At 37.4% G+C, this 27,913-nt stretch overlaps 1 protein-coding gene across 8 annotated transcripts in view; it reads left to right on the forward strand.

The window, feature by feature from the left end:
- Positions 1 to 674: 674 nt before the first annotated feature.
- The window catches only part of Ack-like (activated Cdc42 kinase-like), a 216,777-nt gene continuing 189,538 nt past the window's right edge, over positions 675 to 27,913 (forward strand). For 6 of the 8 annotated variants that reach the window (XM_077401487.1, XM_077401485.1, XM_077401486.1 and 3 more), the window contains exons 1-3: positions 1,856 to 1,971; positions 4,347 to 5,930; positions 6,334 to 6,573. In XM_077401487.1, coding sequence (XP_077257613.1) covers positions 4,415 to 5,930; positions 6,334 to 6,573 — 1,756 coding nt within the window. In that variant the 5' untranslated portion in view covers positions 1,856 to 1,971; positions 4,347 to 4,414. Of the gene's footprint in view, positions 770 to 1,741; positions 1,753 to 1,848; positions 1,972 to 4,346; positions 5,931 to 6,333; positions 6,574 to 27,913 lie in introns of those variants that run through there. The other 2 variants (XM_077401479.1, XM_077401480.1) reach the window with 2 other exon arrangements.

Below are 27,913 nucleotides of genomic sequence, written 5' to 3' on the forward strand. Positions count from 1 at the left end.
GGTGCGCCCCATTTCTCTTTCGTCGTGCATCGGTAAAGTAATGGAAAGGATGATCAATGAGAGGCTTATCTGGTGGGCGGAGAAAAAGGAAAAATTCAGTGTTTCTCAGAGCGCTTTCCGTAGGGGCAGATCCTGCGTGAATAATTTGACAAGAATTGTGTCGGACATCAGGGCCTCTGTTTGTGCTGGGGAATATACCCTTGCGTTTTTTCTCGACGTGGCGGCTGCCTACGACTGCGTCGACTTCCGCATAATGATGGACAAGTTGATAGCGTTTATTTGTCCCCTCGGTATCGTCAGGTTTATTCGTAACTGGCTATATCGGAGAAAAGTACGTTTTATTACCAATTCTCGGGAATTTATAATCCGATATGTTTACAAGGGACTCCCGCAAGGTGCTGTTCTTAGTCCTGTACTATATTCCCTGTTCACGCAGGGCCTTTGTGCCGACCTCCCTGAGGGTGTCGAGGCAGTAGAATTTGCTGATGATGTGGGGCTCTACATATCCGGCCCGAACCGCCACCGGAATAAGGAACTACTCCAGCGGGCCGTGGATATTGTTGCTGCGCGGCTGCGCGAGATTGGTCTCGATTTGGCGCCAAAGAAGTCCGTACTGGTAGAATTTTCTAAGAGTGGCTTCATGGATAGAAACCTTAGTATCCGTGTGGGTGACTGCGAGGTGTACAATTGCGGCGGTGCCAAGTTCTTGGGCATTTGGTTGGACAACAGTTTGAAGTTCGATCGACAGGTTACAGAAGTCAGAGGCAAGGTAAACCGAGCTAACACTGTTATTAAATACCTATGTAAAGTATCCAAGGGTATGGAGGTCAACACGGCCTTCATGTTGTACAAGAGCTTGGTAAGATCCATCACGGACTATGGAAGTTTCGTCTATTTCCCCAGGGACGCAGCGTTGCAGTTAAAGATGGAAAGATCACAGTATGTGGGCATTCGTACTGCCCTCGGGTACAGAAATACACACACACACACACACACGCGCGCGCGCGCACACGATGGGCAAGATCCGACCAGCAACCTCCCCGTAGTGTCCATCGGGTAATGCTAATGTCGGCGGTGATTGAATACTCAAAAATACATAGGTAACTTTGATAAGCCATAACTCGGCGAAAAAAAATCGTACAAACTTATTTTTTTTTTAATTTGCAGAGAAAAGTCTATATTTTACGATAGTTGCTATGATAGTTACAAAAGAAATTCATTCTATTCCGTAGAATGTGTCAAAGTATGCAATTTTTCGGAGAAAAAACACGTCCTTACTTTTGGAAGAACGGCGGGAAGGGGGGAGACTAAATTCAAAATCGAACAATAGTTCCTTAAAGTACAGACTTCACCCTTTAAAATGAAAAAAAAAACTTTCAGATATGACAATTTTTTGCGGAGTTGTGCTTATTTGAAGTTGGGCAAATTTTTGACGAAAATTTTTGTTGCGATAATTTTATTGCCCAGTGTATAATAATCACCTTAATGTACATAAGAATAAATATATTACAGAAGCTAGAATATTAATATATGAATTAGAATGTGTGTATGGCAAGAATGTCGTTTTGGTGTGGATTTTCGCTCACATCGGGATCGCGGGCAACGAGATGGCCGATGCGCTTGCCAAGGAGGCGGCTAATGATGAGGCCGATCTCTCCATTGAAATCCCGGTGGGGGATCTCATGATGCGTGCTAGAAGAGAGACGTGGGACGCCACGCAACAATCGATTATCCGTGATTCCGCGTACAAAGGTGCCTTTTACTTTAAGAATTTTTACGATAGACAAGCGGTGAGACTATGGTTCCGAGAGGTTAATGCAGAGAGATACTTTGCACCCTTCTTAACAGATTGAGAGCCAATCATTATAACCTCGGAGCGTCTTTGAAGGGGAAAGGTTATGTCGACGATGAAAGATGTGAATGCGGATATGAGAAGGAAGATTTGCAACATATACTAACAAGATGCCATAAGTATGACGCTCGTAGGATTGATATGGATGTGGAATTAAGAGCAGAGGGCTATCTGGAAGAAATAGATCTATGTCGTCTCATTAATTCGAAGAATTGGAATATTTTATTTATTATTTTCAAGTTTTTAAAACACATTGACAAAGTCATCTGATCCCTAGAAGAAAACATTAATTTTGGTTTAGCTTCATTGTGCTAATTATACCTTAGGGTCTAAAGCACCGTAATAGTCCTCATCCGAGGACGCCTGAAACCCCCCCCCCCCCACAACAACACACACTTTGTCGCTATATAAAATTCAGTATGGCAGCAGCTACATGAACACAGTTTACTTTAACCAATCAGCGTAATTTCACGATCACGTGATCATTTGCGAATCTCTGTTACACTATAGCATCTCTAGAAATGCCTGTACATACAACATGAGCGCATGCACAATTGCTCATATACACGTATCATACCATGTGTACCAAAAGTTCCGAAACGGCCAGTTATCTCAGAAAGTATTGGTTTATAGGAAAAATGTTTTAGATAAAAGTTGGAGGATGTTCAAAGAGGTCCAATAGACAATCTTATTAGATTTTGGGTCCGGGGGCCCGTGTTGGGCCCATTAGGTTCAAGTTAAATTTTTTAAATAATAACCTTTATTTTTTGTTATATCATCTTTTTCTACTAATTAATTTGAACAACTTTTGTCTGAAACATTTTTTTATTTGCCTAATTTTTTTTTTTAAATATTTAACCCTTCGCCCGTAAACTATAATTTGACTGGCATCGTCCGTAATCTGGGTCATAAATGTCCTGTCGTTATTTTGACCTAGTAAATAGTGTTCAAAAAATCTGAAAAAATTCTGTAATACTTGTATACTATCCTATTTTATAATTCCAAAGTTTATTTAGCGATTCATTATAAGATAAATTGTTTATAAATAATTCTTTATGCAAAAAATTGATAAAAATCCATTTTTATTAAAAAAATCATATCTTATTGAATTTTAAATCAAAATAAAAAAATCCAACGAGGTTTTATAGTTAAATATGTGTACTTTCAAGAAAAAAAATCTGTATATGGGTCATTTTTAAAAAGTATAATTATTCTGAGGATTGAAAATGGCCTTTTTCGGGTTAAGGAGAAATAAGACTTTTAACGTAATTTTTAAATTATTTTATTCAAAAATCATACAAAATCGTTCAAGATCATATAAAATCGTTTATTTATTCTGTCCAAAAATTAGCACATGATAAACATAAATTTGTGCGATGCTTTTCACAAACGGCATCACCGCAAATCGCATCATCCATGTCGTGCTGTCCTCTCTCGCTTGTATCGAAATCGGAGTCTCCGTCAGCTTTTTCAGGCCCAGACATGTGCTCCTCGACTTCCTCGTGGTCTGACTCATTTTCCGACGCTTTATCCTCAACTGCGTGACGTCTTTCTCGCAAATAATATTTTATATTTGTGGCTTGATCATCCATTGTACTCTGAAAGTATATGTAATTTCTTTTTACACGTGTTTTCATCCACTCACATTTTGAGGTTATGTATATAATATACACAATCATAAAAAAATATCACTTATATAAGTTAAAAATAACTGTAGTAATATGAAAATGACGTTAAATTAATTTTACTTACTTGCACGAAAGTCTGGCACTGTCCGTAATCTGGGTCAATAGTGGCACTGGACGCACTTTGACTCGCTGCTGGTCAAGCACACACTGGCGAATTCCAACGCAACATGGCGGCATGAGTTCTCCCCACTACCTACTTTTTTTACGAGGGACGGCAAGCCCCCCCCTTTTCATTTCGGCGGTATTCTATCTTGAATTTCGGCTTGTGCCATTTATGACCCAGTTTACGGGCGAAGGGTTAAGGAAAACTTGGTAACTTTTTTAATATTTAGCTTACGATATCTTAATAGTTATTTGTTGGAGGAAAAAGTGGTACAGGACTTGTTGACTGAATTTGATCTCAAGAATATTTTATAGTACCCCAATAGAATAGTACCCCAATTTTTTTAAATACTTGTGTAGACATCTTAGAGCTTTTACGTTTGCACAAGTATTTAAAATAGTTGGGGTACTATTGTTGGGATACTTAAGAACCATTTTCCGATAAAACATTTTTAAATCTACCAGGGTCGTACATCTTTGACACCTTGTATTTTGAAAACGAAGTAGTTTAGGGCATATATTTATGAAACCTTTTCTCCTTAAAATAAGCCATGGAATATTCCTTTCAATTTTTTTGTATTTGGGAAACACCTCATATATGTAGTATACATGATATAATTAATATTTAAATATTAATGTATTTAATTATTTATTTTATTGTTCAGTAAGATGTATTTAATGAAATAAAGATATATTTTTATTAGGAGACTTGAAGGTGCAAACAACGGCACAATTGAAATATGTAACAGAAGAAGATTTGAATGCGATAGGGATGAGCAAGCCAGAGATGCGCCGTCTAAAGAAATACTTCCAGAAGCATTTTCCTCAAAATTATCTATCAAAATTTAAGAAAATGCTGCTACCGAAACGCGAAGAACAGTCTCCTGGTGTGCTGGGTATGTTACCGGAAGAGAGACAAGACAAGCCGTCAGTACGTGTTCCCAATAAACATATGATTCCGGCTGATGCAATTATCGTGAATAAGGAACTTGGGGTAGGAGAATTTGGTGTTGTTCAGCAAGGAGTATGGACGAATGATGGAGAAAGAATACAAGTTGCGATTAAATGTTTATCGCGCGAGAGGATGCAGAACAATCCTATAGAATTTTTGAAGGAGGCCGCGATAATGCATTCGATTGATCACGAGCATATTGTACGACTGTATGGCGTCGTACTCGACACGAACTCACTGATGCTGGTGACGGAATTGGCTCCATTACGCTCATTGCTGGAATGCCTTAAAGAGCCTAGTTTGCGCGCGAGTTTTCCGGTCTTATCGCTGTGTGATTTCGCTGTGCAAATCGCCGATGGAATGCAATATTTGGAAGCAAAAAGATTAATACATCGTGATCTTGCTGCCAGAAATATCCTTGTGTTTTCCAAAAACAAGGTCAAGATATCGGATTTTGGGTTATCACGTGCTTTAGGGGTGGGTAAAGATTACTACCAGACAAATTTCAATGTCAATTTGAAATTGCCCATCGCCTGGTGCGCGCCTGAATGCATATCCTATTTGAAATTTACATCTGCAAGCGACGTTTGGGCGTATGGAGTAACATTATACGAAATGTTCAGCTACGGCTTCCAGCCCTGGGCAGCACTGACCGGCCATCAAATTCTTGAAGCGATAGATGAGCCTAATTTTCAAAGATTGGAGCAACCTGAGTGCTGTCCAAAAGAATATTTTTCTTTGATGCAACAATGTTGGCAACATGAACCTTTGAAAAGGCCCAAATTCGCCGACTTAATTAATTTATTGCCCGAATTGAAACCTGAGCAGGTGCAAGCAGTCCAAGATAGCATCGAACCTGGCCAACTCGTTTATAGGCAGAGTGATATAATCACAGTTCTGGATAAAGGTAGCACCAATACTTTATGGAAAGGCGTTCTAAATAATGGCAAAACGGGATTCTTTAATCCAGCTTACACAATCGCGTATCTCGGTTCTAATCTGCCTAGTAACAAACCTGGCGAATTCACACGAGGAGATGGTAAAAATGCTTACTCCTCGCAGCGTAGAAAAATTCGCACGGACATGATATCCTCACCACAGGGCGATCTGAAGCATACCGGTCATGTGGGTTTAGATGGAGCATATTTTGGTGATATTAGCTTTCTTGGTGGAAAGTATCCGCATTTGCCCCGTCAAGTTGTGACGCCATATAAACCACAAGAGGACGCAACTGATAATTCTAGTCAAATTTCAAATCAGGACGCAAGAAACACAGATATGAATACGGAATCAGCCAGGGAAAGTAGAAGCGTACAAGATATTGAAAGCAAACATGGTATATATTTATCTTTTACTACAATAACTTTTTTATAATGCAAAAGTACTTGTTAATAAAATTTATATATATCTGCATGTACAGATTTATTTCATAAAAGTTTAAAATATTTACAATTAGTTAAATAGGTATAATTTGTATAAATTAGAAAATGAATTTTTATATAGAACAAAGCGTATTGGTCAAATATTAGTTATATTTAACCTTTAGAGGCCGGGGGTGGTCGAAATATCGACCACCCAAAAAACACAAGCTATTTGAGGTTTTCAGGCAAAATTTGGTGTGTTAAATAAGGAAAAAATAGTTAAAAAAAAAAAAAAATTTTTCCCGGCCTCTAAAGGTTTCTTGATAATCAACTCTGTTTAACTTCGAAAATGTAATGTTATATTATATGTTTATTTAGAGAACTTTTGGTCTGATATAAATTTGGAGATATGCCATGTGACTACAGGCAACAACGCGAACAAGCAAGTTATGACACCAAATATAGGTAGTAATACTGATGTTCTTGGAGCTGACCACGAATACCACGAAATCAGTGATGAGGAAAATCAAGAAAGTCCATTAAGATTTGATAAGACGTTGAATTTTGATTTTGGTCCAAGTCTTATGGCAGAAATGGATCAGATGTTCAGATCATTAGGTAAAAAGCAGAATTTAGAAAATATTAGATATTTTACGTTATATCGGACGTTTCTCAGTGAAAACAGTACTTTCATGAAAATAGTTTATTAATATAATAAAAACCACAAAAATAGTTAATTTATGTGAATTATTATGTACGTGCGTATGCGCACGAGCGTGTGCGTGTACGTGTGCCTATGTGTATGTATGATCAAACATATGTATACAAGGTGTTTCCAAATACGTGGGAAGTATTACAGTGGTAGATTCAAGACACACTGTTTCGTACAAGCTCGCGCAGGAGCCTAGGCTTGAGATTTAATGAATAAATGAAACGACACATACAATTTATTCTTTGAGCGAGAGATTATATATTGACAAATACAATTGAATATTCCAAAAGTAAAATTCAGCAAACTTGTTTGAATTAATACATATAATATAAATAGCAAGTCATATAAGATATAATACGTCTCAGACGAATGGTCCTTTGTCAATTTGCCTAAGCAAATACACTTCACTATATTCAGATCATACAACAATTTTTTGAAAGTTGATCTCTCAAAAGAAGTAATATTCTTTTAATCTTTCTCAAGACTGGATATAACTTCAATCATTGTTCGTAAGACTATAATATAGCTTACATCGTATTAAGTTCTTGTAATTAGACCATTCGTATGAAACAGATAATACATGAAATAAAGTAAATAGTCACGCAAAATAAACAAAGCATAATTACATAGCAATAAAGAACATGGAATGGATAGATTGATACGTCGTATTAAACTATGTGATGTAATTTCATTCTATTCCTAATGGCTAATTTCTTTGGAATTATCTCATAAATTCAGAAGATAGTCGAGAATATGCAAAACATTATGCAGAATATTATACGTCACCTTTTAATATATATCCCATTTTCTAAGGAAAGACGTATCAATCTATAGTTATTTTATCGATAACCGCTTCAGCTTTGCATCGTTCGAAATGAAGATAGTATAATATACGAGAACGTGCGCAGGAATGTAATAATATATATATATCGCTAAATAATTATGACGCAAAGAATCTAAAATATACAAAACGCAAATGATGAATAAAATAAAGCAAGTAATTTTATATAAAGTTGAAGTATTTCTCAGTCAAAATGACTACAATTTCTCATAGACTTTAATTAATTACATGTTAAAGTAAGAAAATTATCATATATGTATCGGTTGCAACCATAAACTAATCAATCTAAGAATTTTTACTGAGCTCAGATTCTAATAGATTTTTATCTTTACATGTGAAGCCAGTCTTGTCGGCAGACAATAGGTATCGTTATCTGAGGACGATAGCCTCCTTTTATTTCTCCCGAAATCTGTAACCAAGATCGCCATAAAGAGACGGGAATATTAATCCGCCATAGCACTTGCGGATACGAGTGACTCTCGAGAATCGATAAGGATCTATGGTTTTCAGAATTCTAAGAGTTACCTTTTTTCTGAAGAAATCTCTGTTTGTTTGATAGATTCTTAAACAAAGAATCTATCTTCCTCTTTCAGATAGACCATCAACATCTCAAGTCGTTTAACAGCGGTTATTCCTTTGTGAGATACGACGATACGGTAATGGCGGATCGTCCTTCCTTCTTTGCACGTGGCTATAATGGCGTGGTCGATCTCTGAGCCGGTATAATCTCGTAGCGTATACTTCGTAAAGTCTATTTCTCGCTGAACAGATCTGCTATCCATGTAGCAGATATCCTAAATCACGTCGTCTATACGACAATCGATATTTACCAAAGCTACGATTCTTGCTTCTCGAATATTCTAACACCGGTACGTCTCAAGCACAAGCACGTTGTTACCTCGACCAACGCCCGGAAACGAATGCCCGCTCGTTTCGTCGTAGGCTCGTACGCTTCTTCCTCGCGCACGCGCAACACAACTTTTTCTCAAATTACAATGCGTCTAGCGCAGAGCGCGCGGGAACACACCGGACGACGCTCGTATCGCCATCTAACATGTCTCGATCTGACTAATTTATTACGAACACAATAGCTCTATATGTTGGCAATATGATCTCTCCTCCATTTCTTTTTACATTTTAAACACACACAAACAATGAAGAAAGTTTATATAAATATGTCCTATTTGATCTTGTTTCCAAGTTATAACCATTTTTGTGCTCTAGTAATTTACAGCTGTTTATCTTCATAGGAGTTGCTCGAAATGGCCATATTTGGTTTGATTTTTATAAATAGTGCTCAATATCTCCTGAATATTTCCCGATCTTGTTGATTTTACACAATCTATTCAGTGAATTATTAAGTGCTTTTAGCAAGAAAACAAACTGAATGAGTAAACTTAATGGAATGTGTGAAATCAACAAAATCAGGAAATATTGAGGAGATATTGAGCACTGTTTACAAATACAAACCGAATGTAGCTATTTCAAACATCTCCTATAACATTAAGCACCTCCAGCAACATTACTGGAATACAAACATAACTATAATTCGTAAAGGAGGTCAAATAGGACACATGTGAAATAAATTTTTTACATTGTTCTTGCGTTTTGAATCCACCACAGCAATTCTTCTCATATATTTAGAAACATCCTGTATGTTTATATTTAATATAATCTTATAACATAGGCTTGGATACAATAGTACATTGTACAACTAGTGGGAAAAGTGGTCGATTCAGAATGAGTGTGAAGTTGGTCGCACGAGCGAAGCGAGCATCACACTCATTTGGGCTCGACCACTCTTCTTCCCACGAGTTGTTCATACTATTTTTCCTAACAAGAGCGTGAAACAGGCCGCTTTTCGCGCTTGTTTTACAATTTCATTTCTCCACAGTTAAGAAATGGCTCCATTTCTCAACGCGTTAGGAAATAGTATTGTTACGCCCGTGCTGTACGACCGTGCCGTGCGCTCATACGAGTCGCCCCGTAGAGAGAAGTCGCGAATCGTCCTTAGCAACGGTTGTTATGTGTCATTGTTTGTCAGATTTGACTCTGGGATTCCGTCTCGTCCGGACGTGTCTGCCCGAGTCCCGCTGTACTTCGAGCTTGCAATAAACGAGTTCCTTTCCTTTAACTGTGACGGTTTTATTTGTGTGAGTGCCGGAATACGCGTCGCGCGTGAGTGAGTGTGAGAGTGAGGCGTGGACGCGCGACGAGCGTAACATTTTGGGGGTTTGTCCGGGATACGGAGTGTAACGATGAGCGTACCCATGGCCACGAGGAAAAGGCTTCGAGTAGAGACACCTCAGCGGGACGCTACGGAAGCGACGGCGATGTCGTCGATCACGGAAACCCTCCGGACGGTCATCGAGAAAGTTCGTCTTCTGCGAGAAGAACAGGCATGAAGGGAGCGCGAATACGCGGCAACGTTCCGCCGACAGGAGGAGGAGCTCCATCGTCTCCGTGGGATGAACTCCGGCGACATCCCGCAGCTAAGTCCACATAATATTAGAGCGTCCGGGGACGCGGAAACGCGGGCCGCGAGCGACGCGAGGGGGGCACGGTCGCGGACGGCGTATTAGCGGTATTAGCGCGAGTCACGGGCGGCCGCGGCGCGGAGATGCGAGTCACGAATGGCGCGAGGGCGCGGGTCGCATGCGAAGGGGATGTGGTCGCGGACAACGCGAGTGAGAGGGACACGGTTATGAACGCCGTCGTTGTGTGCGCGAACGAGAGGGGCACGAGCACGGGCGATGTGTACACGGGGGACCGTGTTGCGTTAATAAACAACGAAGGGGAGCGTACCGCACGCGCGGGGGAGAGTGTCGCATTCGCGAGAGATGGTGCCGCGGGCGTGAGTGTCGGGCTTGGTTACAAGGTCAAACCCGATACGTATGACGGGACAGTCCCGCTACATGAATATTTTTCGCAGCTCAATTTAATTGCGCGAGCGAATAGTTGGGATGACGCGACGAAGACCGTTGCATTAGCGTCGAGTTTGAGGGGTAAGGCGCGTTCAGTTTTGGAGACGGTTCAGGACATCGACCGTCTGAATTTTACGGAGCTAAAAGCGAAGCTTGAATTGCGTTTTGGGGAGGGACATTTAACTCAGAATCATTATTCTGCGTTAACGAATCAGACAAAAGTTTGGGGAAGAGTTAGCCGCTCTCGGCTCTGGTATTGAACGACTGTCACGCCTCGCATACCCCGAGTGCCCCCATGAAATTCGCGAAAAGATCGCGTGCTCACAGTTTCTGACGGCCGTCACGGACCACTTTATTAGACGGACATTACAAATGGAGGGGATAACCTCCTTGAGTCAGGCGGTCGAACGAGCGAAAGCGCTTAAAATAATTCAAGGGGAGGGCTATGCTCGTGAAAAGGAATTTGAAAAGGGGAAGGATAAGGGCGCGGGGAATAATGGAGAAGAGAAAGAAGGGGAGGAATAGAAGGGAATAAAGTAGTGGTAAAATTGGAATGTTGGATGTATGTTTAATAAAAAAGAGTTATGAGATAATAAGTTTGATTCGATTTTGTTGTTTAAATATTTGGTTTCCTTTTTCTGTGTGAAGTATTTATTTTCTTAGAGAAGTCAGCGGTACTTGAGGAGTTGAGGATTACCGCAGCAGAACATCGGCCGAAGACTTCTTGAGGAAGGTTCGTTTTTTTTTTTTTTTAAAGAAGACTGCTTTTTTCTCGGTTTTCGATTGAGGTGTCCCGAGGGACTTGGGCGAATGCCGAGGCAGGGACTCGGGGAGTCTGACGTTGGGTCCTCAGGAAGTTTCCCTCCCCTCTTGTCCGAAGATTTAGAAGAGCGTCGTCGCGAGTGATCGGCAGCGGCGGAGTCCACGGGAAAGCGGAGTTCCTGCGAGGTCGTCTGGAACCGGCAGAAGGAGGAGCCTGGCCAGCTCTCTCCGCAAGAAATTTGGTCGGAGACCTTGTGTACGGCTACCGAGGACCAGATAGGACGGGGCCCGGTAACTTGGAGCAGCAGCTCGAGGGGGGCAAGTCAACCGTTCAGTATCTTGGAGTCTACGGTGCAGTGACTGGGGACCGCAAGAGACTACCCTCCCTGATTGTCGGGGCGACAATCCTGGAAGAGGGGGGGGTAGTGTTACGCCCGTGCTGTACGACCGTGCCATGCGCTCATACGAGTCGCCCCGTAGAGAGAAGTCGCAAATCGTCCTTAGCAACGGTTGTTATGTATCATCGTTTGTCAGATTTGACTCTGGGATTCCGTCTCGTTCGGACGTGTTTGCCCGAGTCCCGCTGTATTTTGAGCTTGCAATAAACGAGTTCTTTTCCATTAACTGTGACGGTTTCATTTGTGTGAGTGCCAGAATACGCGTCGCGCGTGAGTGAGTGCGAGAGTGAGACGTGGACGCGCGACGAGCATAACAGTATATTGTGCACCAAAGGCGAAAGTAGCGTTTTTCAGACGAGTGTGAAGTTTGCCGTTCGAGCCGAAGGCGAGATCCCGACGACGGGCAGAGGCGCCGTACGGCAAACCGGGCTCGTGCTATGACCGGATCCCCGGTGAAGGAGACCGGCCGCCTAGTAGTGTGTCACATTGTTTTGAGCCTTTCGACTCACGAGACTCCTAGAGATATCATTGCCACCTTTGACTAGAGAGGATACGGCCTTAGAGGCGTTCAGGCATAATCCCACGGATGGTAGCTTTGCACCACCGGCCGCTCGACCGAGTGCGTGAACCAAATGTCCGAACCTGCGGTTCCTCTCGTACTGAGCAGGATTACTATCGCAACGACTGGTCATCAGTAGGGTAAAACTAACCTGTCTCACGACGGTCTGACCTTTTAGGTAAATCTGAAGAATAGTGGCCTCCTCACCGATTTCGTTCAACTTGGGCTTAATCGACGCGTTTTTGCACGAAACGACCGAATCTGGCAGAAAAAAGTGTCGCTCTGCCCCGCGAAGCGAGATATTAACGGTTAAAGTTGACGACTATCAGGTTATGATTCCTGTCATACCGACGCGATGTAACGACTGGTAGCGACCACGAACATGCCCTGTGGCCACACGCGCATGCTCAGTGGCCGCACGCGCATGCAAAAGAAGGTCACGTGACAACTGTCTGCTTGGTAAGTACATACATATTTATGTGTACTTTTCACATACCAACTATTCTCTGCTTTAACAAATTATTTATGTTTCGTTAACTTAAACGCTTAATATTTGTAACAGAAATAATTTGTTAAAGCAGAGAATAGTTGGTGTATGAAAAGTACATGTAAATACGAAGGGGGGCCTTCGGCCTCCCCCCCTCGCACCCCCCAGCGGTTGAAAAAGCGTGGAAATTAATATAATTTATGATATTAACATAAATTTATGACAAATTAATAAATTATTTAATAGAACATAATGTGATAAGTAATAAAATACATTGTCCAAAGTACAATAATAAATTAAAGTTAAACAGAGATAATTTCTCATTTCGTTGACAAAAAGTATTATATGAGAAAAGTAAACATAAAAAATATGTGGAGAAACAATGCACATTAAAAGAAAGTGTTAGATTTAATACATGGTTTAGCAGATCTAACTTAATCTTGAAGTTATGTAGCCTCCGAGACATCTGCTTCATCGTCCACAGTCTTCGGTGGATACAAGTCCGCAATTGCACGGAAAAAACTGCTTAAGCGATCTTTATAAGCATGAACGCGTTTGAAGAGATATTCAGCTAAATATCCCACTAAATGCGAAGAACGCGTTCCATACCGTGGGATATTAGCCCTTCTTCTCTCCAAACACGTTCAATGTTCTGAGTGTGGGCTCCTGAATAGACAAACAAATAGAAATTAGTAATGCTAAAGTTTAGTGTTGTGTATTTCGAATGCATATGTTGCTCTTTATATTTTCAATGTAATTACCAGTATCTGGGTCGACGAAATTCATCGAGTGATTTACTGTCAGATGTTGGAAGCCTTCACTGTTTAAACAGTTGTACGACTTCCAACAATCCGACATTATCGTCGTCCCAGGTAGAATCCACTCCTTGATCAGCTCAAGCAGAGTTTTTTCCGTGCGGTCTTGCACTGGCACAATAAAATTTTTTTTGTGCCACGTTCGTATCCACTGAAGATCCACTTTCCGTCGATTATTCGGCCACGATTGTACTTCCTTTTGCCGATTTTTGCTTCGTCTATTTCGACGATTATATTGGGACCTCCAAGTTTCGTCGAATTCTTTTCGGCCCAATATATGCAAATTTATTATAACAAATCAACATATCAAATTCTATAAATATATAGATATCTATTGAACATATATTCATTGTATATTAAGGAAATTAATTTATACTTACTTCTTGGCAAAAAGAAATCCAGTCAACAACCGAGTGCTGAGAAAGTTGCAACTCTGTGCACATAAACATAAGTCTTGGAGGTCTCAACATAATAAAATATGCAGTCATCCTGCATATTGTTTCCAAGCTTAATTTAGATTTGCTGAACCATGTATTAAATCTAACAGTTCCTCTAAATGTGCATTGTTTCTTTACATATTTTTTATGTTTATCTTTCTCATATAATGCTTTCCGACAACGAAATGAGAAATTATCTCTGCTTAACTTTAATTTATTATTGCACTTTGGACAATATATTTCGTTGTTTATCACATTATGTTCTATTAAATAATTTATTAATTTGTCTTTATCGTGAGTCACTGCCAAAAACTCGTGCAGCTGCATTTTGACACAATGACTTATGATAAAACAAAAGACTATCATTTCAAATTATGTTACACTTCTTACCAACCAAACAGTTGTCACGTGATCTGCTGCATGCGCGTGCGGCCACTGAGCATGCGCGTGTGGCCGCAGGGCATGGTCGTAGTCGCTGCATCTCGTCGGTATGACAGGAATCATAACTTGATTCCTGTCAACTTTAACCGTTAATATCTCGCTTCGCGGGGCAGAGCGACACTTTTTTCTGCCAGATTCGATCGTTTCGTGCAAAAACGCGTCGATTAAGCCCAAGTTGAACGAAATCGGTGAGGAGGCCACTATTCTTCATATTTACCTTTTATACATATATGTGTATATATATATATATATATATATATATATATATATATAATCGGTATTTATTTAGAATAGCTACTGCACCTCAAATATCGATAAAATTAGGCTTAATCGATTCGTTTTTGTATAAAACGAAAGAATCTGGCAGAAAAATGCGGCGGTCTGCCCAACGAAGCGAGATATTTAACGTTAAAGTTGACGATTCTCAGGTTATGAAACCTGTCATACCGACGAGATGTAGCGACTGTGGTAGCGACATGAACATGCCCCGCGGCCACATGCGCATGCTCTGTCAGCTCTGTGGCCACATGCGCATGCTCCGTGTCCGCACGCGCATGCAAAAGTGCGCGAATTTGAAACGTATGCATACTTATAATGCATAAATATAAATATGTACTTTTTATATACGAACTTTTCTCTGCTTTAACAAATTATTTGTTAAATAATTTGTTAAAGCAGAGAATAGTTGGTATATGGAAAGTACATATTTATATTTACAATGAATAGTTGGTATATAAATATGTACTTTTCATATACCAACTATTCTCTGCTTTAACAAACTATTTGTTAAATAATTTGTTAAAGCAGAGAATAGTTGGGGTATGAAAAGTACATATTTATATGTACAATGAATAGTTGGTATATAAATATGTACTTTTCGTATACCAACTATTCTCTGCTTTAACAAATTATTTCTGTTTCGTTAACTTCGACGCATAATATCTGTAGCAGAAATAATTTGTAAAGCAGAGAATAGTTGGTATACGAAAAGTACATATTTATATACCAACTATTCATTGTAAATATAAATATGTACTTTCCATATACCAACTATTCTCTGCTTTAACAAATTATTTAACAAATAATTTGTTAAAGCAGAGAATAGTTCGTATATAAAAAGTACATATTTATATTTATGCATTATAAGTATGCATACGTTTTAAATTCGCGCACTTTTGCATGCGCGTGCGGACACGGAGCATGCGCATGTGGCCGCGGGGCATGTTTCTGTCGCTACCACAATCGCTACATCTCGTCGGTATGACAGGTTTCATAACCTGAGAGTCGTCAACTTTAACGCTAAATATCTCGCTTCGCAGGGCAGACCGCCGCATTTTTCTGCCAGATTTTTTCGTTTTATGCAAAAACGAATCGATTAAGCCTAATTTCATCGATATTTGAGGTGCAGTAGCTATTCTAAATAAATACCATATAATCTTAATCCTTAACCCCTTCGTGTGTGTGTGTGTGTCACGAATTTTTGTGTTTTTCCCTCCCTCTCTCTCTCTCTCTCTCTCTCTCTCTCTCTCTCTCTCTCTCTCTCTCTCTCTCTCTAATAAAATCTATAATCGAGGATAAGCCTACAGGCGCAGGAAAAGAATTATTTATGCTATAGAAAATATGGAAACTATTAAAAATTTTGAGAATATCACGATAGAACAGCTAGAGAAAATTGTTAAGGGGATGCTAAAGCTAAGGCCGAACTTCCTCGACGTCGGTAATGTCAACTCTGTCAACTAAAAGCAAAGGCCGAACTGATATTGGAGACCTCGCGTGGTGACAACGCGAAACTCCGGTTTCAGTGTTACCAACTAATTTCAGGTTCTATGAAGTGGTGTATGTCCGTACACGTACACACACCACTGAATTGCTCACACGGACGCACGGTGGAGAGACATATGCTATAGACGCGGCAACGCCGCGCGGCGTTGCCGCGTCTTGGATTCTTTAGCAATACGGCCTGAACCTGAAAATGCTTTCTGGCCGTCCGCGTAGCAGAAGGCAGTAACGTATCAAGGCTGATAAGCACCCGCTTTTTATAAATTACATATATTCTTATGCACACATGCGTATATATATATAATATCTATCTAATTATTATGTGTATGTTTATAATTGTCTGATGAAAAATAATAACAGTAGCACAATTGAGAATGTGAATTAGTATACATAGTATATATTGACGCGGGTACTTATTAGACTTGGCAATTTACTGCATCTCTTGCACCTCAAATAATTTTTTTCTTGTAATGTAAATGAATGATGTAAAACTATTTCAAAGGATCTATCGATCCATTCTTGATGGGGTAAAACAATAACTTCTATAAGACAAATGCAATAAATATTAAATATATATAGTATTGATTTATTACACTCAGTAGCATCAGAGTAGAGGGTAACGCAGCTGATGAACAGTATAGATAACAAACTGAATAAAAATCTTAATTATTATAACATAATGATATTAAGAATTAAGATTTTTATTCAGTTTGTTAATTATCTATAACTGCATAACGTGTGCAGTTTACGCCGAAGCGGCTGTTTTAACGCGAGCGATATGTTTCGTCGACGGATGATTAGCTAATTATGATTGTATATACAGAATACTGGATATTTGCGTAAAGTATCGTTGCCTCGCGAATAAAGTCGAAGGACCGTCGAGAAGAGGAAACTCGCGGTGCTTTCATTTCCCTTCCGAGTGCGCTTTTCAATCTTTTATCCGTTTTCGCTCTCGTCTTCGTTTCCATTGTTAGTATGCGACAGCCGTTACTGCACTCCATGAAGAGTATCATTGCTTTGTCGAATAATACATAAGCAAAAGAGATGTTTTTCCTTGTGCTTAGAAATCCAAACAGATTTGATTTCGAGAATCATAAAGAAATTGTATTGTGTTACTTTCTTTCCATCGCGGCGAGTACCTAATCGTTTTTATACATTTATAGTTTACAAGTATACAGAGTACTTGAAAAGAAAGAAAAAAGGTGATCGTCGCGTTTTTTTTTTCACAGAGACGGGCAAACGTGTAACTGTGTTCACGTTGCCCGACTAAATCAAACTCGGATGCTACTAAGTATTTAGTTTTTATCCATCGGGACTTTAGGGTGCCGCGAATGCTGATATCAAGAATAATTATAATTTATCTTAGTGGAGTACGTACATCTTTTCGGCTTAGAAACGAAGACGATGACGATCAAACGAACGCTTCCGTTCTTGTCGCAAAATTGTTTTCGTTTTCTTTTGTAGCGAACGTTTCGAGGAATTTGCTTACGACGGTTCGTTAGTGGTAATTAACGATTACACGGAGCCGTCATATTTTCCACAACGCGTCGGGAAAAAATTGAATGGTTTCTATATGTATTCAGAGAATGTTGATTCATCATATTATTCTTTCAAACTTGCTTTCTCCTTTTAAAAATTTACACCAAGAGGAACTTTTGTTACATATTACTTTATTTTGATTTTTTTTAACATCTTTATTTTTTAAAAAAGAAACGAAAACCGTAGAAGAAAATTATTAAACTTATCTTTATCGTGTTGGAAATTCATTCAATTTTATCGCTACGTGTCTCAACTTCTCTTGTTAAAAACAAAAACTAATTTATAGCTTTATGATTTTACATATAATTGTTAAATTTCAGTTTTGTCAGATGCGATTTGTGCGAGCTTATTTCGTGGAGCAAATATTTTGTTGCGTTTTTTAGAAAATGTTCATCCGATCATTAGCGAAGCGACGCGATCCATTTATATTCGATCACGAGGGACTGCGCAAATTTTCGCATTATTTGCGGATTTTATAACTTTATTGACAAGTATAAGATCTAAGATCTTTCGCATAACTGATTTACGATTAAACTTGCGTTTTATTGAGGCTCAGATGTACACCCGTCTGTATCACGTCAATAAAAATCTGGCTGCAAAACGTGTATGAATTCATTCGTTTAGCAAAGAATGCGCGTTGACCTTAGAAGTGCACGTTGAAATTTCATCCGGAGGGAAAAAACTTTGTCGCATTTTTTTAATCTTTCTGATTCTCAAAATACATTCTTCGTGTATATTTTTTTGTGCAATGCTCATAATAATATTTGATTTTTGTAGATTAATTTTCTTTTCATGAAATATATTTTGGCAACTATGCCGTCTATAGAAAGAAATCTGTCGGACCTGTGCTAACTCGGACCACGTGCGTTTCTGACGTTTAAATATTAGTGAAATTCGGTTAGAGAGAGTGATTGAATTCTCTTAGAAAACAAAAAAGTGACCTGTCTCGTTTTTTGATGGAAATTCGATAGAGATGCTAAATATTAATTTATTAGGTGCGTTTGGGAAGACGCTATTAGTGCTATTTGCTTATTTTATCCTTGTTTTACACCTGATGAAGCGATAAAGATAGAATGATGCAATAGCGCTAATAGCGCGCTTCCCGAACACAGCCATTGTGTTATAAATTCGACGTTCGCTTTTCGCGTGAGACTAGCTGGCATCGGCTTCCTATTTCGCTAAACGGGCCTTTTTCAGTAGGATACGTTTCTTTCATTATAATATAGAGAGGAGAAGAAGCTATAGGGATAGATACACATACATTTTGTACGACAATATCGGGGGTCTATCGTTTGTATAATACGATTTATTTTTCTCTGGGCCCGGAGCCTCGTCCACGATGACGATATCGCGGACACGGGATGTCTCCAGGATCGTGCTCCGATTACTTTGTACTAAGAATAATTTTGCATAAATTTCTTTTGTGCCTTTTATATCACATGTATTTTTCCAGCAAAGTTCATTTGTAGAATTTACGCGATGGAAGATATATATAAGACGTACCGCGCCAAATCGGACATCATTTGGGTTTTGCATCTCCGATTTTTTTGAAAATTTTTTATGTTATAGTATTAGTTGAAAAATACCTCCATGATTTTTTTCAAATTTTTTGTCGAACCGTTTTCAAAATATCGATTTTTGAAAAATTACGTTACTTTTTTTTTAAACGCTCATAATTTTACGAAAAATGGTCAAAAAAATGGGACGTTTTTTTCAAATTTTTTTTTTAAACACACTTAATAAAAAATATCAAAAAATATTTTCAAACTGTGTTTCTATAAGATTTTTAAAGGACCCCGCACAAAAACCTATGGAAATAGGTTCTCGGCGAATTTGTCTGAAACTTTGGGAAAATGTTGTTCATGTCATCTTGATCAAAAGTTCTCAAGGCAACAACTCTCTTTAAAGCAGAATTTTTGCTCCAAGAGACCTCAAAGATGGATATTTTATCACGCGATCACAGATGATTTCACCCATTCAGCTTTCAGAATAATGATTGTGTGTGTTTGTGTGTGTATTGCATAACCCATAAAACCTAATAACCTAATGTATTGATGAATAACAGTATGAACCGTCGGGATTAGCGTTATCCAATGTGCACCGCAAGAAGGTTGCGCGATCGGATTTTGCACATTATTATGGCCCTGAAAAGGACCGATTTTGTTCTCAGGTTTCATGGGTTATGCAATACACACACAATCATTATTCTAAAAGCTGAATGGGTAAAATCATCTGTGATCGCGTGATAAAATATCCATCTTTGAGGTCTCCTGGAGCAAAAATTCTGTTTTAAAGAAAGTTGTTGCCATGAGAACTTTTGATCAAGATGACATGAACAACATTTTCCCAAAGTTTCAGACAAATTCGCCGAGAACCCATTTCCATAGGTTTTTGTGCGGGGTTCTTTTTGACAAAAATTTTTGATTTACGAAAAACACGTATTGATCGATTTGCTCCAAAATTTTTTGTAAAAAACTCATCGATTGATTTCACAACTTTTAAGCCTAAATTTATAATGAGATAATAACGGGATCTATTTCTTTTTTCGATTTTTTAATTTCCATCTTTTATTTATCCGTGCTGAAAAATATTTGAAAAGAAAAAATAATTTACACAGGAACTACTATTAATAATTATCTAAGACATAGTGATTACTTACTAAATAGTTTACAAATTGATTTCTGAAAAAAATACAGTAAAATTAAAGCGTTTATTATTTATGCTTGATAAATTTTTTTTTATTAAGTAACGTTTATTTTTTTACACGTTTAAATATTTTAAAAATTCGAGATTCAACAGATGATGAAAATTGTTTAAATCTCAAAGTGCCTTCTCCGTCTGGAATTACACAATGATATTTCTGCGTTCCTGTTATTGTCTTAGCTCTAATATATCGCTTGTCTAATGATTCTTTGCTCTGAATATAATCTTTGTTAGAGAAGAATTGCGCATAGATATTTGGCAAATTTTCCGACGGAGCACCTCAACAATTTAAAAATTATAAAAATTTTGTAAATCTTAATTTTCATGAAGAAGACTTTGGCTGAATGGCATTATTTTGCCACAGCTCATGGCAAAGGTCCTTGTGATGGAGTAGAAAAAACTGTTAAGAGAATAGCGTCACGAGCAAGTCTTCAACTTCCATATGACGAACAAATCTCAACTCCTCAAGAACTATATAACTAAGCGATAAAATTAAATTTTTTGCCAAATATCTATGCGCAATTCTTCTCTAACAAAGATTATATTCAGAGCAAAGAATCATTAGACAAGCGATATATTAGAGCTAAGACAATAACAGGAACGCAGAAATATCATTGTGTAATTCCAGACGGAGAAGGCACTTTGAGATTTAAACAATTTTCATCATCTGTTGAATCTCGAATTTTTAAAATATTTAAACGTGTAAAAAAATAAACGCTACTTAATAAAAAAAAATTTATCAAGCATAAATAATAAACGCTTTAATTTCACTGTATTTTTTTCTGAAATCAATTTGTAAACTATTTAGTAAGTAATCACTATGTCTTAGATAATTATTAATAGTAGTTCCTGTGTAAATTATTTTTTCTTTTCAGATATTTTTCAGCACGGATAAATAAAAGATGGAAATTTAAAAAATCGAAAAAAAAATAGATCCCGTTATTATCTCATTATAAATTTAGGCTTAAAAGTTGTGAAATCGATGATAGTTTTTTACAAAAAATTTTGGAGAAAATCGATCAGTACGTGTTTTTTGTAAATCAAAAATTTGTGTCAAAAATTTCAAAATTTTATAGAAATACAATTAAAAAAAATTTAAAAAAAATTAAAAAAAAATTTAAAAAAAAAAAAAAAAAACGTTCCATTTGGCCCATGTTTCGTAAATTTATGGGCGTTTAAAAAAAATAACGTAATTTTTCAAAAATCGATATTTTGAAAACGGTTCGACAAAAAAATTTGAAAAAAATCATGGAGGCCTCTTTCAACCAATACTATAACATAAAAAATTTTCAAAAAAATCGAAGATGCAAAACCCAAATGGTGTCCGATTTGGCGTGGAACGCCCCATATAAACACATGGTGTGTGTGAGTCTGTTACTACGTTTACGCGAGCGTTACTTCTACTGTAGTAATTTACGATAATTCCTTCGCGTAAACGGGATTTTGTAGTAACTTACGATAATTTACTCCGCTTAAACGAGTGATATATCGTAAGTTACTACAGAAGTAACGCTCGCGTTAACGTAGTGTGTGTGTGTGTGTGTGTGTGTGTGTGTGTGGGGGGGTGTGTGGGTGTGGGTGTGGGTGTGGGTGGGTGTGGGTGTGGGTGTGGGTTGTGGGTGTGGGTGTGGGTGTGGGTGTGGGTGTGGGTGTGGGTGTGGGTGTGGGTGTGGGTGTGGGTGTGGGTGTGGGTGTGTGTGTGTGTGTGTGTGTGTGTGTGTGTGTGTGTGTGTGTGTGTGTGTGTGTGTGTGTATACATCTTCCATCGCATAAATTCTGCAAATGCACTTTACTTGAAAAATACATATGATATAAAGGCACAAAATAAAAATTTATGCAGAATTATTCTTATTGTTAGTACAAAGTAATAGGAGCATGATCCTGGAGAAGTCCCATGTCCGTGACATCGTCATCGTGGACGGGGCCTGGGGCCCACAAAAAAAAAAAATATATATTTATGTGCGTATGCGTATCGTGCTCGTGCGATTGCGTGTGCGTGTGTATGAATATGTATGTTCAATTGCATTACGGTTTTATATGTAACATTATTTACTTTCGAGACAGTAACAATAAAAAAAATAACATATATTTCATTTATATATGTATTTTCGTTTACATTTCTCAACATTTTATCAACGAAATAATAAACAGAGTTTTTTGTCCTAAATAACATTACCGTTTTTCTTTCTTCAAATATACCCTAGAATTCCAAAAAATCCTGATTTTACCATACTAAGTGTATACGCTACCCAGTGTACTAAGAGAGAGAGGGACAGCAATGAGAGAGGGAAAGAGGGAGGAGGAGGGAGGTGGAGGCGGTAGATATATATAGCGAGAGCGATAGCGCTCTCAATGATATCATATAGATGAGTCTAAAAGAGAGAGAAACGAGACTAGAGGATGAGAGAGAGAGAGAGGAGAGGAATAAATGGGTTGCATGCAAATTACATACATAGAGAAGAAATAATAATACGAGAGATATCTGTCATTGTCTAACGAGGCATCTGTACGACATATCTGTCAAAGCTCGTTCTTTGAAACGGCTTCATAGATCGCAAATCCTTTTACAGGAGTAAAGTTAGGTACTAATGAAGGGTGGGGATTGTAAATAATTAGTAATAATTGAAAAAAATGTAAAAATGCCTAACGCGATATAATCTGTACCACATATCTTTCAAAGCTCGTTCTCTGAAACGGCTTCATAGATCGCAAAATCCTTTTACAGGAGTGAAGTTTAGGTACTAATGAAGGGTGGGATTGTAAAATAATTAGTAATAATTGAAAAAAAATGTAAAAATGCCTAACGCGATATCTGTACCACATATCTTTCAAAGCTCGTTCTCTGAAACGGCTTCATAGATCGCAAAATCCTTTTACAGGAGTGAAGTTTAGGTACTAATGAAGGGTGGGATTGTAAAATAATTAGTAATAATTGAAAAAAATGTAAAAATGTCTGACGCGATATCTGTACCACATATCTTTCAAAGCTCGTTCTTTGAAACGGCTTCATAGATCGCAAAATCCTTTTACAGGAGTAAAGTTTAGGTACTAATGAAGGGTGGGATTGTAAAATAATTAGTAATAATTGAAAAAAATGTAAAAATGCCTAACGAGATATCTGTATCATATATCTGTCCTGGTTCGATTGCTGTGTAGAAACCAGACAATGTAGCCAACCCCGAAACTGCCCACAGCTGCGTGCGCCATCTCGCCATCTTTCGCAAGATCCGTGAACTACTGCTGTGACATAATTGCTGCTCTGCGTGAATATTTTTGTGAAAAATATACACGATCGTTTCAAAGCTCTCATTTTTATTCCAGGCTTTCAATCTCAATTTCAAAGGTACGTTATTGTTTGTGCACGTTTTCTGAAGGGTGGGAAAGTTTAATTTCGTACATATTACGTATACAACTGTTTATATCAGAAAATAAGGTTTTGAGGTGACAGCATTTTAAAATTTTTTTCAATTATTACTAATTATTTGACAATCCCACCCTTCATTAGTACCTCTACTTTACTCCTGTAAAAGGATTTTGCGATCTGTAAAGCCGTTTCAAAATGAGAGCTTTGAAATGAATTGTCGGTAATTTGGACGGCTTTAGCATCCCCTTAAGGGACTGCCACAAAAGAAAGGTACGGAAGAGGGAATAACTAGCGATATATTAAAAGCAACGTTTTGCGTAATAAAAGAGGAATTTGTTGATATAATAAATAACTCTCTGAGAGATGGTTGCTGTCCAGAAAGTTGGAAAACGTCTACAATAATACCGATTCCAAAAGTAGATAAAGCCAAGAAGGCGAGTGAATTTAGGCCTATTAATGTGTTACCTATATTTGAGAAAGTGCTAGAATTAGTAGTAAAAGAGCAAATTGAATTATATTTAGAAAATAATAGTATTATAACTGAACATCAATCGGGCTTTAGAAAACACTATTCATGTGAAACAGCGATACAAACTGTTATAGACGAATGGAAACTGATAGTTAGTGAAGGGAGAATGGTGGGGGTAATTTTCATGGATCTGAAGCGAGCGTTTGAAACAGTAGATAGGGAAAGATTACTAGGAAAATTATATTAATATGGAATCAGAGGTAAAGTTCTTGAATGGTTTAATTCATATCTAACGAATAGAACTCAGAAGGTGAGATTTAATAATAAATGGTCAAAATTAATGGCAACGGAATATGGAGTTCCACAGGGATCTGTATTGGGACCTTTGTTATTTATACTTTACATAAATGATATAATCAAAGTCTGTCCAGAAGAGTGTAAGATAAAAATGTTTGCCGATGATACTTTAATATATGTAGAGGGAGAAAGTAGCGCAGAACTAGAAAGGAAAATGAATTCGATGTTTGTTATAGTAGAGAGAGAGAGAGAGAGAGAGAGAGAGAGAGAGAGAGAGAGAGAGAGAGAGAGAGAGAGAGAGAGAGAGAGAAGTGGATGAATATAAATAAGTTAAAAATGAATGCAGGGAAAACGAAATATATGATAATTAGAAGTGTAAGAAAAGAGCTAAGAGGTAATATTATGTTGACATGCTTAGATGGAACTGAGATAGAGCGTGTCGAAATGATGAAATACCTAGGTATAATGATTGACGATAGGCTTAGATTTAGAGATCACTGTGATTATATGCTAAAGAAAATAGGAAAAAAAACGAGTTTTCTTAATAGAATAGGTAGTTATATATCGGCTTATACCAGATGCACGATATATAAGACAATCATAGCTCCTCATTTTGAGTATTGTGCAACGTTACTAATTGACATGAGTGAAACGGATCTAACCAGGCTGCAAAAAACGCAAAATCGAGCTATGAGAGTCATACTGCAATGCAATAGATATACCAAAGTGGAGCATATGCAGCAAGCGCTGCAGTTTATGTCCATAAGACAGAGGCTATATTATAATGTGTGTACATTTATCTTTAAAGCGGTGAACAACATGTTACCGGAACAATTAAAAGACCGTCTAGAATTAGTGGGAAAGAACACTGATAGGCAAACCAGACAAACCGGCGATATAGCAATAGTGTTTCGTAGGACGAGAAATGCGCAAAAAAGTATTTTCTATGAAGGAGTAAAAATGTATAACGCACTGCCAGCCGAAATTAAAAGATGCGAAGAACTAAAAATGTTCAAACGTGTGCTAAAAGAGTACGTTCTGTTATATGTATAAATATGTAGTATGTAAAAATAGCTGAGAAAGCTAATAAAGGTTATTCATTCATTCTCTCTCTCTCTCTCTCTCTCTCTCTCTCTCTCTCTCTCTCTCTTTCTTTCTCTCTCTTTCTCCCTCCCTCTCCCTCTCCCTTCCCCTCTCCTTTCCCTCAAAAGCCTCAACACCATTTTGCAATATGAGTGTGAATAGCCATTTCCAATGTGTTTTTGCCTTCTGAACACGAGTCTGTTATCCAAATTTGACTATCACTTCATAATTTTGAGAAAAATGGCGTCAAAAAGGCCAAAAACGTCGACATTTTTCTCAAAATTGTGAAGTGATATCCAAATTTGGACAACGGATTCGTGTTCAACTGGCAAAAATACATCGAAAGTGACTATTTACATTCGTGTTGCAAAAAGAAGGTCAAATTTTGTCGGACAGTATAATATACTCGTTTCCACATCACCTTTGATGAAATGATACTATATTTGAGGTAGAGTATAAGGCGCGTTTTTTTAAACGTGGTATTATTTGTAGGCCTAATTCACGATTTAAATAACATTCTAGATGGAAAATTATTTTTTTTTTTTTTTCATCGTCTTTGACTTCTACGTCCCCCTCCTCAGGTTGAAAATCCAAACTTTCGGATAAGAAATCTATAGGGATATTATCATCGTCTTTCTTATTTCCTTCTACATTGTTTTGTCTACATTGGTTTCCTCTCATTGTTTTCTTTCATTGGTTTCTTTATTGATTTCTTTATTGGTTTTATTAGTTTCTTCGTTTTGTAAACGAGATAAAAATAACTTCGGACGAACTGCAGTTATGAGAATGGCTCATAGCGATGCATTTAAGCTTTAATTGTTTCAATTTTTATTTTTTATTTTTCAGAATAATTGATTCTAGTAAGTAAGTTAAACTATTAGGAATTTCATCATTAATGTCATCAAACATGTGATTTGTAGGAGAATAATAAATTAATGTTGGTAGCCACTGAACGAATATCTTTTTTTAAATAATTATTGCCGCAGCTGCTTCCAAAACTTTATGCTGATCTTCATTTGGATTTGCTTTTTTATTTTTGTACCATGCTTTAATTAAAATTTTGTACTGTGTATCTCAGAAGCAAAAGATCACTGAATCAGTACTTTTAGTTGTAATAACAATGCTGTTCCCACATTTTTCTATTAGTTTTGTCTTTATTGTCTTATCATCAGGAATAGTGTTCTTAGTCAGAATAAATTCTCGGAAACTTTGGGGGAAAAAACGGTTTTTTTTTTTTTTTTTTGAGTTTTTTTCATTGCGATATTTTTCCAGGGTTTTTTCCTTTAAGATGATTTTATCTTTGTTGTCTTCTACGTCAATAATTTAAGATTCATAAGTTTATTTTACATTTAAGAACTCTAATAAGTAAGTAATTCATCAATAAAGTTTGCTGTGTGCGTGCGTGCGTGCGTGCGTGTGTGTGTGTGTTATGACTTATGAATATTTTCAGGAATATAATCATTCAGCACACCTTTTAATTCGGTTAAAGTGAATTAATAATCGTCATTATTTTCTATATAAGAAAATATGTCTTTTATCGATAAAATAATTTTGTCGTCCAATGGACGAGATCTGTCTTACTCCATATGTTAGGTCTACTGAACGAGACCAAACATTTGTTATGATATTTTGCGCCAGTTGCGACTAAATCATGTTAAAAAATAATCCGCTTTTTAACTGCTTTTGCGTAGTTATCACCGCGTTCATCTGCTTTTTAATAATGGTGTCTCTTAAAAGAAAGTGTCGATACATATTTGATTTTTGTGTGATATTTTTGACGCTTTCCTTCTTCTCATTGGCTTTTTTACCACAAAAAAGTAATTTTCTTTGAAATTAAAAACAGGTTCATTCAATCGCATTTTTTTCCGTGAAGGGCTAAGCGCAACAGCATCTTCTTCATCTCGCTGCTTTTTAAATGCCACAATACTGCTTTTGCGAATATAATCTTTGCGATAATCCTTAAATCTTAACGAATTATATATGAAATATGGGTAGAAAAAAAAGACTGAAAAATATAATAAAATTAATAAAAATTGTTAATAATTAAAGGGTTACCGATTTCTGTTAAAAACAACAGCCAAGTTTACTAAAATTTCTATAACTCAAAAACTGATTAACTAAATTTTAAAGAATTATATGAAATAGGGGTAAAAGAAACTAAAGAATATATAATAGAATTAATAAAAATTGTTAATAATGAAGGGATTACCGATTTCTATCTAAAAGAATCTACATGATTGCCTTGATTTTTCCAAATTTTGAGATATCGAGCTCAATTTTTTTTACGGATAGAGTATCATTAAAGGTAGGTTGGTGTTGAATTTAGCAATAATCGGGGTGAAGGGGTT

This window comes from Temnothorax americanus, unplaced genomic scaffold (genome assembly GCF_048541705.1).
Source record: "Temnothorax americanus isolate GAGA-0224 unplaced genomic scaffold, ASM4854170v1 Scaffold144, whole genome shotgun sequence".
In the NCBI taxonomy this organism is placed as follows: domain Eukaryota; kingdom Metazoa; phylum Arthropoda; class Insecta; order Hymenoptera; family Formicidae; genus Temnothorax; species Temnothorax americanus.